The sequence below is a fragment of the Montipora foliosa genome, chromosome 2, assembly GCF_036669935.1.
Source record: "Montipora foliosa isolate CH-2021 chromosome 2, ASM3666993v2, whole genome shotgun sequence".
Classification (NCBI taxonomy): Eukaryota; Metazoa; Cnidaria; class Anthozoa; order Scleractinia; family Acroporidae; genus Montipora; species Montipora foliosa.
The window spans coordinates 8453324-8466752 of NC_090870.1; the positions used below are offsets into that span (position 1 = coordinate 8453324).

The window sequence follows — 13429 nt, forward strand, 5'->3', positions numbered from 1 at the left end:
CAGTGTATTATAAGAAGGATACGGTCTTTGAGAGAAGATAGCCGAAAAGGGAAGAAGACAAAGAATTCAGAGTTCATTATGAAGTCCTCCGTAAGAGTTTGTGTACACTGAATATCCAGTGAGTGGAAAGAATCCAGAGAATCAAGAAAGACAAGCATTGTTGTGTCTAGTCAGTGGAACTTGGAGTTCCTAGTTAATCAAGATCAATACCTGTATGGCCATGAAAGACAGTAAGCCTGCTTTACGAACTCCTTAATTAACCTTTAACCTAAGTAATTGTAACAGTGTATAACTACTTAAATAATATTTTAAAAGGGCAACTGCTCGTTGTCACACTTTAGTTGCTTGCCTAATATCGTACTAGGTAGGTCTTTTTACTTATGTCTCGTTCGCGGACATCTCTTGGTTATTCCAGTACGTAAGTATAGGAAATCGTGAGAACGCGAGTGCATTTGTGGGCACGAGTGATGTTTTGAAAGTTTTCAAAATTGCACGAGCCGTAGGCGAGTGACATTTGAAAACTTTCAAAACATCACGAGTGACCATAAATCACGAAATGCACGAGCAAGTTCATACGATTTGTTATTTATTATATACGCAACAAAATAACTCCATCGCTTTGTTTCCATAGCAACTTCCGTATTGCACTCGATAACCTCTTTTTGCACTCTATATCCTATATATGCATTCGTCATTGACCAATCAGAAACGCGATATTTTGTAGAGTATCGCAAAAATATGTGCTAAAATGCGTGCCGCACGTGCAGCACGATTAATTTTGCTCTTTTAACCAATGATATTCTTGTTTTGAGGAGTTCTCGTTGACAACCGTGTCGTGGATCTTAAGTCCCTAAAGTAACATCACCAGCCTTTCTGGTAACATCTTTAAGTTAATAGTGGCCGGACTTAAACCGCAATGTCTCTCCTTCTTAACTTTTAGAAAGTTGTTTTTGAATGACATTTCTTTTTTTGAATGAATGTAAACAAAAACTGATTATATCATCGTCATCGTCACAGTTGACGTCATCATTGTCATCGTAGTCGTCGTCATGTTCATTGTCGTTGGGCAGTCGTGGTCGCAAACGTAATCACTGCCTTTGTCGCTATCGTCGTCGTCGCTCGCCGTTGACGTCATCGTTACCGAGGGGTTTCCGTAAAAGCCGGTTACCGGCGGTCTTCCGTCGCCTTTGGGGCCTCTCACTACAGCTAACGTTTGTTTAGTCCACGAGCCGCCTGTCACAGCCGCCTGTTCGCCAGCCGCTTATGGAAATCCCTGGTTATCGTCACTGTCTTCGGTCGTATTCGTTCCCGCTTTCGCCATCGTGCCGTCCACTACCACCTTCACTGTACCTGCAAAATGCGCTCAAGTGTTCAAGACAGCTACGGCTGAAGCTGTAGCGATAGCTACGGTTTTCTTCCAGCTCATCCGTGTCCTGCTTGAGCCTTTCTATTCCTTTCGTTCCCAGATCAAACGCAGTTTCCAGGAAAGGGTGCACCTCACGAGTCCTGTAAGGATTGCTTTCGGCTGACCAGCTGTCATTGTCTTCAATGTCAGATTCATCCCCCGCAGTTGATCCTTCACTGAATAAACGCCTCTAAAGAGAAAACGAAGGGATTGACCGCATGTTTAAATGAGAAGAGACTGGAAAAAACACTAAAGAATAACTTTAAAGCGGAGGAAATCATGTTTGGAATCAAAATTGTCTGTAAATTTTAGAACCGAGTATTTTCATTTTTAAATTTCCCGGGCACCGCCATTTTGAACATTTTTGACGTCACGTAGGTTGCCCAAAGAGCTTTTGTATGAAAACAATAAGCCAACCAGGACATGTCAGAATTATTCAAGATGACGACCACCGGAAAATGTGAAAACACCAAAGGGCGATTCAAAAACCATTCATTACCAGCGCTGTCTTTGAAACATTTTCAAACATATTTGATTGCAGGCATAATTTTTGATGGAGTGGTAGTTCGCTGTAAGCTATCTACATGCATCTGGGAGAGACAACAAAAAGATCAGTGATTGGTTAGTGTTAGACGGGGAATCAATTCAAATGCAAGCCGCAAGTTTCGCTCCCAGGATCCCACTTGAACTGATCTGTTTCAATCCGGTATGGGGTTAGTCACCTTCCTTTCGGTAAAGCACTTATGCTACTATAAAAAAAATTTTTAAAAATTAATTTTAGTTCGACACTACTGAAAATCGCTTCAAGGGTCAACTAGTCTCACCAAATCCATTCCTTTGCGAGTCCATTCCCGCCGGTTGTCTCGCTCGGCAGATGCAAGCCTCTCCTTGTAGAGATCAAACATTCCATCGCTCGCTTTCATAACAACCTCAAATGGCAAGAAAGCCTCACTGACTTCTAAGGTTCGAAGTTCTTTACATATCAAAGGGAGAAGATCGCGATGCTTATCACGATGACGGTCTCTGGAAAGGAAAAAGAAGCGGCACATCAGTGGTGGAAACAGCTTGCTACAAAGCATTTATGCCAGAACCTCGAAAAAAGGCTAACCACACCCCTATTCACCATCTCGCCCAACAAACGACGACGGCAACAGCAGCGACAAAACCACAAAACAATAGGGAGCTTACGAAACGACGACGCCGACGGCATCGACGACGCTACAAAACAATAGGTTTAGTGAGCCAAAACAATGGCTCTGCACGCTCTGCACGTGCGTTTTACATTTTGGTACATTTCTTTGTCGTCATCTCCTAAATGACGACGTGAAATGACCAAATTCAAGGTTCTGTGGAGGACGTTAGCACATGACGATGAATTTTCAGTTCCCTCTCTACGCTTCCAACCCACTCATGCCAGTTTAATTCCTCGACAATTACTACACAATTTTAACGCGAAACGACATGAAATAGCTTCGTAGTGATATGAATAACGCGAACTTCTATTTTTAAATGAAGTCCTCGTAGCCGTCGTCGTCCTCGTTTCGTAAGTTCCCTAATATTAGGGAGCTTACGAAACGACGACGCCGACGGCAACGACGACGCTACAAAACAATAGGTTTAGTGAGCAAAAACAATGGTTCTGCACGCTCTGCACGTGCGTTTTACATTTTGGTACATTTCTTTGCCGTCATCTCCTAAATGACGACGTGAAATGACCAAATTCACGGTTTTGTGGAGGACGTTAGCACATGACGATGAATTTTCAGTTCTATCTCTACGCTTCCAACCCACTCGTACCAGTTTAATTCCTCACCAGTTACTACACATTTTTAACGCGAAACGACATGAAATAGTTTCGCAGTGATATAAATACTGTAAATAACGCGAACTCGTATTTTTAAGTGAAGTCCTCGTAGCCGTCGTCGTCCTCGTTTCGTAAGCTCCCTATTAAGGAGCAACGACGACGGTAAAAGTAACGGGAACGTCATCTCAAAATATAAATTCGCGTTATTGTAATCACTTCGTGACTATTTCAACCTTTTTAATATGAAAAGGGTGTAGTAGTTCCTCAAAAGTGACACTGGTCGGAACGGCGCTCAATTAGGAGAGAAAATGAAAATTTATCCACAAATGCTGACGTTCGTCATAAAAACTCAAACTTGGCTATTTCACGTTGTTGTTTTGTAGACGACGGCAAAGAAATAGACAAAAGTGAAAAACGCACGTGCAGGGCGTGCAAAGCTATTATTTTTGCTCACTAAATATGCAAACTTGCGACGTTCCCGTTGGTGTCGCCGCCGCCGTCGCCTAGTCCCTAAGATTAGAGAGCTTTAGATTCTAGGACGATAGAATCTAAACGTCTCTAATAGGACGATGACGTCGGCTACGAGAACGCTGTCTAAAAATATTATTTCCCGTTATTGTAGCTGATAATTTTCCGATTGCTCCAGTTTGCTCGGCATGGAAAGTGTGTGTCAACATTCCGGGAATAAATAGCTGAGAACGATGCGGATATTTAGAGAGAACATTGAAAATTTATCGTCAGGTGCTCACGTCCTCCAAATAACTCCAGATTTGATCAATTTACGTCGTTGCCAGAGCGAGAACGGCACAGAAATATACACAACGTACACATAATTTTTTTCGTTAGACCTACTGTTCCATCGCGTTCTCCAAGCCGGCGTCGTAGTACTTGCTTAAGTTCCCTATTGAGGACGTAAGACGCTTAAACAAATCAGCCAAGTATAAATATTGTTTCGAAGGAATTAAAAGGGAAGCCGTAAAAATAGAGAAACTTCATAAGAAAGCAACAGAGAAGGAAGTCAAAAATCTCTCAACACTGATCGGTTCTCAGTGTATGAGTAGCGTGGAAAAATTTGCATCCGCGCGCGGGAAAACATACCCTGCGAGCAGAGTCTCTTTCGATCTTCCTAGATAAGTCGGGAAGAGGAAAGTAGACTCTGCTCGCCGCTTCCACATTTTGTATTGAGCATGCGTTAAAAATTGAAAATTTATGTATCCGGTGTCAGTCACGCGTGACCAGTAGCCACAAAACGAAGAAGAAGAAGTCGGAATATTTTCGAACAACTCCGGCAAACACACGACAATCAAGGAATCATTTCATTGGAAACTCAAGATAGTCCATATATCTCAAAAATGCAATTTTATTTTTTTACTGAAAAATTTATAGGTTTCTGTCAGGCTAGTTTCTGTAACCGACACATAGGAAAAACTCATGGGAATTCTAACAGTTAAAATTGCCACGCTGTTGTAAATTTCAAAATATTGATGACGCGTGGCGACTGATCATGCGCAAAAATAAAAAAAAAACAGGTTTGACAAGTCGAAACTGGACTGACTCATCCAATTCTTTGGATGAGCGGAAAATCAAATAATGTGGAGGCGGCGAGCAGAGGCTACTTTCCTCTTCCCGACTTATCTAGGAAAATCGAAAGAGACTCTGCTCGCAGGGTAGGGAAAACACGGGCCGTACACTACAACCAGACCATCTTTTGACGACAAACACCTCCCACAGATCTCAGATTACTAGTTTTGTTTTTTTTTTAAATCAAAGTTAAGGTAACCTACGTGCAAAATGACACAATTTGCCTCATATCGTCTGCACTTTCGGCTCGACAGGACTCTTGCAACAAGGATGAAAGGATGTTTAGCACGACGACTTTGACTCGTGTTTCGGGCTCCCCCTGCAATGAATGGGAAGAACGTCAAGTTCGAAATGTTATTCAGTTCTTTCACCAAATCAAGATCTATGGCCAGCGATGATGAAGACGCTGGCAAAGTTAATGCGGATGTTTATAATAGAGAGAGCAGCTACGACAACGGCGACGGGAACGAGAACCTCACAAATTTGCATATTCACTGAGCAAAAACAAAAGCTTTGCACGTCCTGCACGTGCATTTTTCACTTTTGTCCATTTTTTGGCCGTCGTCTGCAAAACAACAACGTGAAATAGCCAAATTTGAGGTATTGTGAAAAACGTCAGCACTTGAGCATAAATTTTCATTTTTTCCCCCTAAACTAAGCGCCCTTCCGACCAGTGTCAATTTTGAGGAACTACCACACCCTTGTCACATTAAAAAGGTTGAAATAGTCACGAAGTGATTACAATAACGTGAATTTATATTTTGAGATGACGTTCTCGTTGCCGTCGCCGTTGTCGTTGCTGCTCAGTGCTGATGATTATAACGATGATGACGATCACGATGATGATAATGACGCTGACAATGAAACTTAAGCCAATAACAACAAACGAGTAAAATGAAATGAGTCTCACTGCGACCGGCGCCAAATGCGAAACACCACCCAGTAAAAGCAAGCAAGCGATTTTTCTGCGCTCGACGCCGTTTGGGTGCGCTTAGTGATTAATTCAATTCATTCAACTGAAAAGGCCTACAACATAAACACCCAGGAATTTGAAAGAGATTGTTGGTAAGCCAAGAATGGAGACATTAAATAAATGACTCACTTTCTACCGAACTCCCGAACAGACATCGTTCAACTTTAACATTTTAATATCAAGGCTCGCTTCATTTTTCTGATGGCGGACCCCATGGGCCTTGGTGTTTAGCTGCCCAAAAGAATCGTGCGGGTTTCAGTCAATTAACGTGGATGCTTTTATAACTCGTAGCTGCACAACTGCAGGTGAGCAATACTACTTATGAAGTAGTGATCGAAAATCCGGCAGCCATGTTTGTTATTCTAAATGATTAGTATCCAGTTCCTCAAGAAGAAAAGAAAAGAAAGTCTCAAAAGGAACACACTCGTCCCGTTCCATACTTTGATTGAGGAAATTTGTTCTGTTCCTTTAAGCAGAAAATTCTCCCCGGTTGTTCCATACAAAAAGAAAGCGCCCCCGAAGTACCCGGAGAAAAAGGTCCCGGTGCAGAGAAACTCAACCCGGCAGATATGACGCCGAGTATGAAATCGAACCCGGGCCACGTTCGTAGGAGGCGAGTGCTTTCACCGCTACACCATCCCTGCATTTCATTTACTTTTATGAACGAAATGATGTATAAAATAAATCATATACTGAACTGCGGATATGAAATGAATTAAACCTATGATCCTCGCAGTTATGGACGCAGTTTTAGCAATTGCGTAGAGAAGCCTAAAAAATTCAGGACTTCAACGGGGTTTGAACCCGTGACCTAGAGATACCGGTGCGACGCTCTAACCAACTGAGCTATGAAGCCACTGATGTTGGGAGCTGGTCATTTGTGGGTTCTAATTTTCGCGTGAGGAATGAATCAAAAACGAAATGATGTATGAAATAAGAGCGTCGCACCGGTATCGCGAAGTCATGGGTTCAAACCCCGTTGAGTCCTGAAGTTTTCAGGCTTCTCTACGCAATTGCCAAAAAAAGTGCGTCCATAACTGCGAGGATCATAGCTCTACTTCATTTACCTTTGTTAATACTACTCACAAAAACAAAAACAAAAAAACAAACAAACAGACGAGCAAAATAAAGACGTTCTTAACCGACTCTCAGCCTGGGTATGTTCTTAAAATTTTGGTTAATCTTAGCGTGAACGTACACCACGTAAAGTACCTTCACATTAAGAATCCTCTCACACAAATTCAACAAATCACTTTGTCCAAGAAAAGAACTGACATCTCCTCTACACTTGACAAGACACTCAAGACAATCTGCTCCGGAAGTGACCACAAACTCCGTTAGCCACCTAGAAATCAACAATGATGAACGGGACGCTGTCAGAGGTAGCCTTTTGGATTCAAAATACTTCTTTAGTTCGCTAAATAATTAAATAAAGTATACATACACCTTATTCCAAAATGGCCGCCATTTAGATATTCTTTTGTTTTCATTCAAATTAGACCTTGATGCCTCGTTCAAGGCAAAATATTTTTTTCAATTTTCAGCTCAAGAACGAGGCATCAAGGGCTAATTTGAATAAAAACAAAGGAATATTTAAATGACGGCCATTTTGGAATAAGGTCTATTCTTTTCTACTAAGATCGAGTATTAATTTGGAAATGCAAAAAATAGCGAAAAGGTACGACCTTTCCAACGCAACGTGACTTAATTTTCAAATCATCAAAATAAATAGCACCGTGACAAAGAGCATTTCATTACATGAATAGAAAACTAGCCCAACAGACAACCGTTTTCCATAAATTAGCGTTTTAGAGCCGAGCTAACGTACACGATTAAGGTTTTAGTACAAATTTGGGAACTGTTATCTTTCAGTTGTTGCGATAAGTACTGAATGAGGTGCGGGATTGCAGAAGATTAATTCAGTTTTTAAAAGGAACGAGAATACTGTGAGCTCCTTTGTTCTTTAATGAGATGCAAATGAGATGCACTTTCAGTGGTTTTCTGCAATCCCGCACATTGGTGTGACTTTGTGCCTCTTCTTAATAGGCCATTTTCGAGTTCATACCTGCGTTTTCTTCAAAGAGAGTCCAAGTGCGAAGTTTTTCTTATGAAAATTAGTTGACATTCATATGCAAAGTAGAACTAATTACCATCACAAAAACTTCGCACTTAGACTCACTTTGAAGAGGAGGTAGACACGAACTCGGAAATAGCCTATTCTGAAGTTGCTGATACGTCTTTTAAGTTAACTTACGATACTATACGATACCATACGATACGCTTTTGACACTTCATTGACACTGCCCTGCTGGGGCTTTTCAGGGACTATAATGGGCCCTTAATTTGCATGAAACTGTCACATGGTATAAAATCTGCCCTGCTGGATGGCAAGCTACGCACTGGGACATCCAAAACAAAGAAACGTCACGCTTGGCTGTTTGAAATCGCTTTGTTTTGGAGGCTGTTGCATACCTTTTGCCATCCACCTGGAGTGTGGCGGATTTTGTACCATGTGACAGTATCAAGCAAAGAATCCATTTATAGCAATATCTCTCGTTACGTCACCCATTGTTATCAATATGCAAAGCAGAAGATAATCGGCTGTTGAAACAATAACTTCTTTTGTGCCGCGCTTGGCAAATTTCATGTTTAATGTTTAGTTTAGTTTATTGTAGAATTTCATTATATAATACATTTTTCAATCTGCACTGCTCGCAGGTAGCAATAGCTAGTCGAGGCGAGCAGTGATTAGATGTATATACAAGAGAGAACAAGTAGAGAAAGCTATGGTAATCAATTGTGTTTTACAAAGGAACAGGTATACGAATACCTAGTGTACAGAGTATACAGTCAACTAAAATAAGAAAATATCATCTAAAATCAAACCAATACAAAGTGTCAATATGAAAAGCCAAAGTACTAATATATTTTTGTTATTAAGACAGATAAATCAATATAGTCATTTTCTTCTGAAAGTCTTTGGAGTAGGATATTGTGGATTTTAATTTTAAAATAGAAATGTGACGTCAACGTTTGTAAACAAGAAATATCGCTATATTAAAAGAACAAGGAAGATTGAGCGATGGAAACGAGACCTAGCCATTGTAAACAAAATACACAGAATTCACCAACCTTACAATATCAGAGCGTGTATGATCTCTGTGGCAAAGCTTCTGTAGCCACAGGCTGTGAGCACAAATCTCAATGGCACAGAGCTTCAACGCCCTGTCTACTCCGGACTTCATTATTTTTCGCGGCATCTCCACTTCAAAAGACTCTCGCCTGTCCCGGTGACGTCCAATTTCTGTCTTGTATTTGGTCTGTCTGATTGAGTTTCCGTTTCTCTCGCTGAGAGCTCGCGCAAGACAGTACGCAACGCGGGATTTCCCCTTCAAGAACGCTATGTTCTGCACGTAAGACAGCGTATCCGTTGGCCTCGAGTCCGGGGAGATGTTTTCGTAGTTTTGGGCGCCAAGCATTCCCTCAGTTTTTAGGATATAGCCCACGGCATCCCTTAACATTTCGGATGAATCGGAAAGAGAGCGGAGAACCACTTCAGTGAGTTTGGCCCAAAGCCTGCAATTAGAGTACTGAAACAGCATCCAGGTCATAGAGCTTTCTCTCACAGTGTTTTCGTCCTTGTGAGCTAGCACACTTAAAGCAGCTTGAAGGCCTATGTTTTGATGTTCTGTCAAGGAGTTGCTAAGAGTAGCAGAGGCTCCCTTGAAAAGATGATGAAATATCACACGACATGGAGAGGAAGGAGGAACAAGGGTTGGTAAGGCCATACACTGGGGCACGTGTTGTGCAACCTGGGCTAAGAAGCGCAAATCACTCTCTCCTGGGGAACAGCAGATGAGTTTGTAGGTGAGCCAACATTCATAGTTGTATTCCTCAACCTGGCGAGGGAAAGTGACAGAACTGAGTACCAGTCATTCCATAACGCGTCGAAAAACAGTAATAACGAAATGATTTGAGGAGGCAGTGTGGCCCAGTGGTTCGGGCGGGGGGGTGTCCCGGGTTCAAGACACGTTCTGGCCACTGGTTGAATTTGTTCCTGGTTGTCCCTGGTTCAACTTCTCAGCTGCACCTGCAAATAGCCAACTAACTTGCTGCCGGCCAGTTGGGATTCTTAACAGACCTTTTTGCAGATACGATTTCTATTGTTTCAAATAGCTATTATGGGATGCCCCGGGGGCAAATACATATTAATTTGCCCCCTGAGCATCCCATAATGTCTTTCGAACAGTAGAAATCAAAATGGCCGCCGTATATGGGGAGTGGTCAATTAAGTATGTATTTATGTATGTATGAAAGCCTGCAAAGAACGGATTACTGGAAAAAACATTTAATTAAGGCGAAAATCTCAAGCATGAGAAAAATGATGCCCGCAGTCCGTTGGGATTCTAACCCACGGGCTACACAGGAAGGATGGAGGTTACTATTTTTTTAATGGAGCTCACATGTCCATGTGAAAGGGCGTGATGACATCATAGTGAAATAAATGGAAATGTCTCAAACATGTACGCGCTTTTCTTTTACGAGAACATATCGGGACAACAAATCATTGACCTGCTTATAGATGATGTGCCTCTAAGGTGGTTGAAACCAAGGAATGACATACCTGCATGGAGTATGACTTATATTTTTGTATTTTAAGTCTTTAAGAGGAAACTTTTTGGCGACCGAAATTATCTTCAATGTCAAGTGAAAGTGAGTTGTATGTTGATCTACTAATCATCTGGCCCCAGTTGTCCAAACGATGGATAGCGCTATCCGCCGGATAAATCACTGTCCAGTGGATAAGTAATAGCGAAATCAATTGCACTATCCAACAAATAGTGATTTATCCGGTGGATAGCGTTATGAACCTTTTGAACAACTGCGGCCTGGTCTGTGAGCTCACAGGCCAGCAGTTTAAAAGTGATGTTCTTCGCTGTCTGTACCGTGCGCCCTGTTGTTATTGGCTGTGAAAGCTGTGAACACTGACTGATGCGGCTTCCTTGATCTGTCGGTTGAGCATGTGGAACCCATGAATTTTCTTAAACTTTTTTCAACGATAATATAACTTAAAGGGGCTATGTCACGGAAAATGATATAATTTCATGACACCCAAAATGCCCAAAAAGTAGAATGAAACATTGCAAGAACCACTTAAAAACTGTTGAACAACATAAAAGAAGTACAGCAAAAGAAAAGAGAAGCATGGATGGACTCAAATGGACAAGATTGAAACGGATTGCATTTGGGTAATCTTGAAAAGAGTTGGCCCGACGTTTTTCAAGTTTACAGCAAATTGCGTGGATAAAGGTTGTTCTTACTCAGAATCATCGTGTTTGTTATGTAACGATAATTTTATCAGTAAAGGCATTCCACCTTACCATTTTCGAGTTTTTACCTCGTGCATAACTAAGGTGGTGTGCACCACCCCGCACCCCTCGGGAGAGCTTGCTCGCAGGCTACTGAATGGTTAGTGTAAGTGGTTAGCAGTACTTCTATTTAATACATGTATGTTACAAGTTATTGTTATTTTAATAATAATGATGATATATATCACCCTTGTACTCTTTCACGTTTATTAAAGTGCCCCTCTGATCAAAAAAATCACTTCCTTTTTTCCTTCAGATTTTGAATGTGTGTTCGCTTAACACCTGACTGGCAACATTTTGAGCTTTGATTTTCATCCAAAGGCCGTTTACTTTGAGCGTAAGTTTAGGATTTCACGGTCCGCCATTACTCAAGTTCAAAACAGACCGATTGGACCTCACAGGGTTGGATCCAGGGACATGTAACGTGAAAGGTTCACGGGCTTAAAATATCAGCGTGTGAGTGCAGCTTATCATATATGCAAAACGCGAGTTTAAAAGTCTGAAATCCCAAAACGCCCGTACTGCATACTAATTCTGCGGCGTACACAGGCATTACATTCTTAACCTAGTGAGCCTTTGACGTCATTTTCTCCTCGAACCAACTCTCTCAAGAACTTAAAGTTAGTAATGGCGGACCATTAAATAGGAAAATTCCAGTTAAAATAAACAAGGGTCTTTTTGAAATCAAGGCTTAACACTTTGGTCGCTTAGTGTTTGGTTAACATAGTTTTGAAATCCACAGAAAAATAATAATTGATTTTTTGGTCACAGGGGCACTTTAAAATAAACGTGAAAGATTACAAGGGCGATATATAGCAAACAATAAACAATACATACGTGACAGTTGGTTTTTAGAATCAAATTGCAAATAGTCTGTGTAATCTTTGGTAAAATGAAAGTTATTGTCAATGATCCGAATCGCATACCGTACATACCTCTAGGTGGGGTGAGGGAGCAGGGAAGCGCTGTAAATACAGTCCAACAACACCAAGTTGGAATCCAAGAGATACTGAAGTCCTAAGACAGTCAAGCGCATAAGCACTCGAACCTTCAAATGTCAATCTGGACTTCATTTCGGCAATGCATGTGTCGGCCAGGTGAAACTTTTTTGATAACAGGTCGTACAGAAAAGCAAACGTGGATAGCGACAAAATAGTGTCCTCGGGCCAGATGTGACGGTTGGTTGACGGTTTGGCAGACACCTCGACTTCCATTGGAGAATCAGATTGGCTGCTTTGTTCAATTTTGACTTCAGTCTTACGAGATGCTATGCCCAGGGAGCATCTCGCAGAGACTGGAAACGAGGAAGCAACATCCATTCCAAACAGAACGTTCTTGTAGGTTGACACGATTGCATAAGATACTGCAACTGTAAGACGCATGGCAGCTTCATGTTGGCCCTTGAGATTCAGAGCTTCGATCATGGAACAAACCGAGTGTATATCAACACCAAACAGGGGACCCAATGCGATGCAATGGGGGTGATAGAATGTCAGTGATGTGACCGCGTCATCCTGCGCAAGGTTTCTTTTTATGTTGCTGTCAACCCGATCTAACTCAATCCACTCCGACACATACTTGCGTTTCGATTGACAGGTTAATTCGATGGCCATCCAGCTGCTCACAGTGGGAACGAATGTCCATTCTCCTTTCAGCACTCGCTGGAAATCAGGAGAATCCCAGTTGATGGTAGCAAGTCGGATGGCAACCTCCAGGCCATGCCATGGACGCAAAGGGCCACTTACCAGCACAGCTGAAACTACAAGAAAATACTACACATTGAAGAAAAAAAAAGATGAAAGAAAGATGCTGATGTTTTGAGCGTTTACACTTCGTCGGAGCGTATTATGAACGTTCGGCCTGCAGCGAGTTCGACCCCACCAAGTTCGCCCCCCACATTTCGAGTTCGACCCCCAGTCCTAACCGCATTCGCCCTCTCCATTCATTGAGGAATAAACGCCAGGGCCCGGTTGTTCGAAAGCCGATTAACGTAATCCAGGATTAGCGTAAACTTTTGTTTCATGTTTTCAACTTTTTGGTGAAAGTTTCTTTTCCTTATTTTTGTTTTTCAAGATTTACTTCTTCTAATGTAAAGTTTTGCCGAATATCAGCGTTGAACAGCATTTTGGAATAGAGAAATAAACTCCTTGGTTAATTTTTAATCTGGGATTAGCGTTAATCGGCTTTTGAACAACCGGGCCCAGATCATTTTCTTGAAGGATAATAAGTAAGATATCCCGCCACATAAACAAGAGATCTATCCTCTGTGGTCTATGATTGATTCTTTATATCTTCTT

General features: G+C 41.7%; 1 protein-coding gene across 1 annotated transcript in view; it reads right to left on the reverse strand.

Moving 5' to 3' along the window:
- The window catches only part of LOC137992325 (uncharacterized), a 32295-nt gene that overhangs the window by 7215 nt on the left and 11651 nt on the right, over positions 1-13429 (reverse strand). The window contains exons 6-11 of the mRNA XM_068837605.1: positions 12068-12891; positions 8896-9662; positions 6976-7108; positions 4994-5109; positions 2230-2428; positions 1351-1595 (exon numbers count right to left, since the gene is read on the reverse strand). Coding sequence (XP_068693706.1) covers positions 1351-1595; positions 2230-2428; positions 4994-5109; positions 6976-7108; positions 8896-9662; positions 12068-12891 — 2284 coding nt within the window. The remainder of the gene's footprint in view (positions 1-1350; positions 1596-2229; positions 2429-4993; positions 5110-6975; positions 7109-8895; positions 9663-12067; positions 12892-13429) is intronic.